Genomic DNA, 6,000 nt, shown 5'->3' on the forward strand with positions numbered 1-6,000 from the left:
GGACTGAAAGGGCTCAAGGACTGCAGAGAGTAAACCTTTTTTTTTCCCCTTGAAACCAGGTCTTGCTCTCTTGTCCAGGCCGGAGTGCAGTGGCACAATCATAGCTCACTGCAGCCTCAAACTCCTACGTTCAAGTGATCCTCCTGCCTCAGTCTTCCAAGTAGCTAGGACCATAGGCATGCACCACCATGTTTGGCTAATTTTAAAATTTTCTTGGGCAGACAGAGTCTTTTGATGTTGCCCAGGCTGGTCTCCAACTCCTGGCCTCAAGCAATCCTCCCACCTTGGCCTCCCTAAGTGCAAGGATTATGAGAATGAGCCACTGCACCCAGCCTGCAGGTAGCAAATTCTATAAGTCTGTTGGGAGGGTGGGTGGTAGCCTGGATAGGGTTGAATGGGTTAAGATGGGATGGGATAGGATGAGCTGAAATGGATTGGAGTGAGATGGGCTGGTCTGAGGTGGGCTGTGATAGAACGAGATGGGATAGGACGTGATGGGCTGGGATGGGCCGAGATAGGATGGGGATTTGAAGACAGGACCCACATTGTAAAGGCCTTTACATGAAGCCCATCAAGATGAGAGATGAGGAGTCTGGATTTCGTTCTGTTCAGAGTTGGAGATTTCTTGGGGAAGTGGAGTCCTTAGAATTCTCCTGGAGGGATCACTCTGGCAGAGGTGTGGACAATGGAGCTCAGGCGGGAAAGCATGGAGGCCAGGTATTTCTAAGACAGAAGCAGTGAGGCCGAGACCAGAGGCCAAGGGCACCCCCAGCACTCTGTGAAGAACTGGAACTGGGGAGAACCTGGATTCCCACTTCCTAAGTCAGGAAACTGAGGCAGGTCCAAGGAGAGGAAGACGATTGCCTGCCAGGCTCCAGTAGGAGGCTCGGGTCAGCTCTAAAGGCAATGAGCTCCTTTTTGTGTCTCAGAAGGAACACGAGGCTCTCCAGAGACAGGCTTATGTCCCAAGAAAGAAGCATAAAATACTCATTGTGGGGCCACAAGACCCACATTCCAGCAGCCAGGACCAAAGGGCTGAGCTATGGCAGGCCCCGTGTGTGCCATGCATCATGATTCTTAGAATACTTCCAGCCAGGGAGCCGTTTTGAGCCTCACTAGAACTCACATCAGTATCTCCATTTTGCAGTAGTGAAAGGCAGGCTACCACAGGTGGCTCACCTGGCCCAAGGTGACACAGTCAGCAGGTGGCAGAGTCAGGAGGTGAACCCAGAAGGATTGGCCCTAATGCCCCATCATCTTGTGATCTTTCTTTTTTTTTTTTCTTTTTTTGAGACAGAGTCTTGCAATGTCACCCAGGCTGAAGTGCAGTGGCATGATCTTGGCTCACTGCAACCTCCGCCTCCCAGGTTCAAGCAATTCTCCTGCCTCAGACTCCCAAGCAGCTGGGATTACAGGTGCCCACCACCATGCCCAGCTAATTTTTTTTGTATTTTTAGTAGAGACAGGGTTTCACTATGTTGGTCAGGCTGGTCTCGAACTCCTAACCTCGTGATCCCCATGTTGTGATCTTTCTAGAAACACAACATTCTTCCATGGTCTCGACCTGCTTCTTTGGTAGGGAAGAAACAGGAGCTCTTGGCCAGAATAACAAAACAGAGAACAAAGCCTGTCCTCCCCACTCACCTGTGTGGGTGCGGACGTGCCTCTTCAGATCGAAGGTGTCGTTGAAGCCCTTGCCGCAGAAGGTGCACAGGTGTCTTTTCACCTGGTTGTGGCACTTGAGGTGACGGTTCAGCATGCGCTGCAGACGGAAGCCCTTGCCACACAGGTCGCAGCTGTGAACCACCGAGTCGCTGCACGTGCCTGTGGTGAACTGGGGGCAGAGAGAGGCCGTGAGGGTCCCCCGGCAGGCAGGCAGGCACATCCAGTAGGCTCACTCCAGAGACCCACCTCCTATGTCTTGGGGCTTGCCCTGTCTGCGGCTTCTGCCCCTAAAATTTTCAAGCAGGTTTTGGCTTTGGGAAAGGTGAAATAACAACTGGCAGTTCCTCCCACTTTCTTTTCTTTTTTTTTTTTTTGAGATGGAGTCTCACTTCGTTGCCCAGGCTGGAGTACAGTGGCTCGATCTCAGCTCACTGTAACCTCCACCTCTTGGGTTCAAGCAATTCTCTTGCCTCAGCTCTCCAAGTAGCTGGGACTACAGGGGCACATACCACCATGCCTGGCTAATTTTTGTATTTTTAGTAGAGACGGGGTTTCACCATGTTGGCCAGGCTGGTCTCAAACTCCTGACCTCAGGTGATCCATCTGCCTCAGCATCCCAAAGTGCTGGGATTACAGGCATGAGCCACCGTGCCCCGGTCAGTTCCTCCCACTTCTAATTCTCCCCTTCTTCCTTAGAACAAACCTCTGACTTCTAGCTGGGCATACTGTCTTACAGCATCCTATAGGCATATGATGGGGTATGGATGTTAGGCCCCTCCAAATGTGTTGAAATGTGATCCCCAGTGTTGGAGGTGGGGCCTGGTGGGAGGTTACGGGGCAGATCCCTCATGAATGACCTGGTGCCGCCCCGGTAGTGAAGAGTGAGTTCTTACTCTCATCAGTTCATGGGAGAGCTGGCTGTTTAAAAGAGCCTGGCGGCCAGGCGTGGTGTCTCCTGCCTGTAATCCCAGCACTTTGGGAGGCTGAGGTGGGTAGATCACCTGAGGTTGGGAATTTGAGATCAACCTGACCAACATGGAGAAACTCCATCCCTACCAAAAATACAAAATTAGCTGGGCGTGGTGGTGCATGTCTGTAATCCCTGCTACTCGGGAAGCTGAGGCAGGAGAATCACTTGAACCTAGGAGGCAGAGGTTGCGGTGAGCCAAGATCGCGCCATTGCACTCCAGCCTGCGCAGCAAGAGCGAAACTCCATCTCAAAAAAAAAGAAAAGAGCCTGGCACTTCCTCCTCTCTCTCTTGCTTCCTCCACCATGTGACACACCTATTCCCCTTCCGCCTTCTATGAGTGGAAGCTTCCTGAGGGCCTCACCAGAAGAAGACACCAGCACTATGCTTCTTGTACAGCCTGCAGAACCGTGAGCCATAAACCTCTTCTCTATAAATTAGCCAGTCCCAGGTATTCTTTGTGGCAACGCAAAATGGACTAAGACAGCATGGCCATGGACTACCCGGCCAATGAAATAGAAATCTCCTTGAAGGGGAGCAAATGGTGCCCTCTTCCTCCTTCGCTCCTTCCTGCTCACTATAGCACCAACAGCCACCTTGGACCATGAGGTGGAAGTGCGTGCTGAGGATGGAGAAGAAAGGAGTCTGGGTCCTGATAATGTTATGGAGCCTGGTATGTTATATTACAGACAGTACCCAGAGAGAGCCACACTCAATTCTGTCCTCCTTGTGCCTGCCTCCCGCTCCATTTACCAAGAGATGGAGACTGTTTTCCCTCCCCTTGAATCTGGGTAGGGCTTATGGCCAGTTGGATCAATAGAATGCAATGAAGATGTGTCAGTTCCAGGTTTTAAGAGACCCTGCAGCTTCCACTTCTTCCCTCTTGTAAGCCAGCTGCCACATAAGAAGTCTGAGGCTACCATGCTGTGAGGAAGCCCATGCTAGCCGTGTGGACAGCCAAAGGCCACATGGGGGAGCACGGAGGAGCCAGGTATGAATAAAGCCTCACTGGACTCTCCAGCCCAACTCAGGGCTGCCACCAGCTGAATGAGTGGCCTCCGCTAATGCTACTCAGAGTAGAACTGCCTAGCAGAGCCATGCCTACGGCTTTTGTCTTGACCCACAAAATCATAAACGCATAAAATTATCATTTTGTAAAGTGACTTGGTCAGGACCCCACAACTTTGTTACCAGCAAAACCACAACCAGACCTGGGTCTGGGCTCCCTGCTGAGTGCTTTCCACCACCTTCGCTACTGCTGAGGAAGAACATAGGATCTACATCTGTGTGATAAAAATGATGTGTTCAATTTTAGTATCTGATTTGGTAACTTTTGAACATGTGACCTGAATGTTACCAAATCAGACCCTTTAGAAGATGGATCCCATTGCTCTGCCAAAATTCATCACTAGCAAGAAGACTGGTCCTTTCCTGGCTCCACACTCTTCCAGCTTCAAATACTCTCCTCTTTCATCCACCCTGGGTATTGCCCTCCCAAGACTCAAGGGAGCTCAGTTGCTCCCTTGCCGACGCAGCCTTCTCCAAATACTGCAGCCCATGAGTAAACTGCTCACTGTCCCACATAAACCAGTGCCTCTCAGACTCCAGCATACCTATGCCTCCCCTGGGGTCTTGTTAAAATGCAAGTCCTGATTCAGGAGGCCTGGTAGGGTCCGATGTGCTGCATTTCTAACCAGAGCCCAGGAGATGCCACTGCAGCTGGCGCACATGCCACACTAGCCCTGAGAAGTCATGCTATATTCCATCTCATTCCCAAGATTCACTATGCACACAGTTCATCTGGTTTTCTCAACTCAACACCTTGAGGATGGTCGACAAGCATTCAGTCCCATTCCTGCCTCCCTACCCCCTGCTCCAAGCCTAGTCTAGGGCCAGTGCACAATCAGTATGTGCTGACTGGCAGCTGGGAGCAGGTGGCAGGATGCAGAGTCTCAAGGGAGGCACAAGACCCCAGAACAGGGTATTCCAGTCAGCCTTCTCCACCAGTTCATTTTCCTTTGCTTGGAGCTTAATTTGCCTCAGCTAACACTGAGAAGTCCCTGATCCGTGACAAGCCCTGTGCTTAGAGCTGGAGGCAATACAGTTAGAGACGGTTTAATCCCCAGTCCGTAGGAAGCTGCCCAGTCTAGTGGGGGTGCAGGCAAGTCAACAGCCATTGACATCTGAGAGGCCCAGGGGTCCGAGGGGGCACCTACTCTGGACCTGCAGCACCAGGGAAGATGTTTCCAGAGGAAGTGAGCTCCTTAGCCAGGCAAAGATGAGGAGGAAAAGGGGCGCATGGCAAAGAACATTCCAGAAGAGGATGGTGGGAAAGAGGGAACTGTGTGTGGTTCAGCATGGCTAGCCTGAGCCTGGGAGAGCAGTTAATGAAGACAGCAGTGGTAGCTGAGAAGAGCAAGATCCCCTTAGGAGTCCACCTTGAGGGCCCTACTGGAGCTGGAATGTAGTCAAAGGGCAAGAGGGAGCCACTGGAAGACAAAGGGGGACCATCACAGGTGCTGAGTTCGATGATCCAGTTGAGTCCTGGATCCTCATCAACTGCCTCACTCCCCAGAACTGCAGCTGCCCACCTCTGCCCAAGGCTTTCCTATCACCCAGGCAGATCACGTTCTCCTCCTTGTCTGACAGACCTCATCCTGCTCACAGCCACCCTTGAAGGGATTTGAAAAGACTAAATATGCTCTGCTAAGTACTTTGAGCTTCTAAAGACCAAGTGTGCACAAAGACATTTGAGTGGTAGTGAGGGGCTAATGAAATAGAACAAAGACAATTACCCTGGTAATTCCAATTAAAATTAGTAAAAACCTGCAACTGTCTTTTGAAAGTCTTGTAGAATGTCCCTAAGGACTCACCAACCACAGTTCAAACATGAACTCTTGTTTAATCTTTTTGATAAATTTCTATTTTTAAAATGCTCTGAATGCAATACAGATGTCTTCTATTGCAGTCTAGAGTGAAAATCTCAAATCACAGGCATTATTTTGTTTGAAAAGAATAAGATCTTAAAGGGCACAGGGAAGGGAGATCAGTGACAGTTTAAGGGAGTACGGGGCCAGTAGATCATCTGACCAAGACATAGAAAGCATTTTATTTAGTTTTATTTGTTTTTAACCTTTTTTAGAGATGAAATCTCACTATGTTTCCCAGGCTGGTCTTCAACTCCTATCCTCAAGGGATTCTCCTGCCTCAGCCTTCCAAAGTGCTGGGATTACAGGCCACCATGACTCTCCAGGAAGCTTTATAAAACCGGGGAGAAAATGGGAACGGAGAGAAGGGGTTGGAGACTCAGGGCACACCTAATTCTCAAGGGGACCTTTCCTCTGGTTTTCTTGGAGCAAAAATGAAA

The 6,000-nt window shown here is 50.3% G+C and overlaps 1 protein-coding gene across 2 annotated transcripts in view; it reads right to left on the reverse strand.

The window, feature by feature from the left end:
• OVOL2 (ovo-like zinc finger 2) overlaps window positions 1-6,000 on the reverse strand; it is a 38,873-nt gene that overhangs the window by 15,311 nt on the left and 17,562 nt on the right. For both annotated transcript variants that reach the window (XM_011962911.1, XM_011962904.1), the window contains exon 2: window positions 1,645-1,834. In XM_011962911.1, coding sequence (XP_011818301.1) covers window positions 1,645-1,759 — 115 coding nt within the window. In that variant the 5' untranslated portion in view covers window positions 1,760-1,834. The remainder of the gene's footprint in view (window positions 1-1,644; window positions 1,835-6,000) is intronic.

Source organism: Colobus angolensis, unplaced genomic scaffold (genome assembly GCF_000951035.1).
Source record: "Colobus angolensis palliatus isolate OR3802 unplaced genomic scaffold, Cang.pa_1.0 Scaffold117, whole genome shotgun sequence".
NCBI lineage: Eukaryota > Metazoa > Chordata > Mammalia > Primates > Cercopithecidae > Colobus > Colobus angolensis.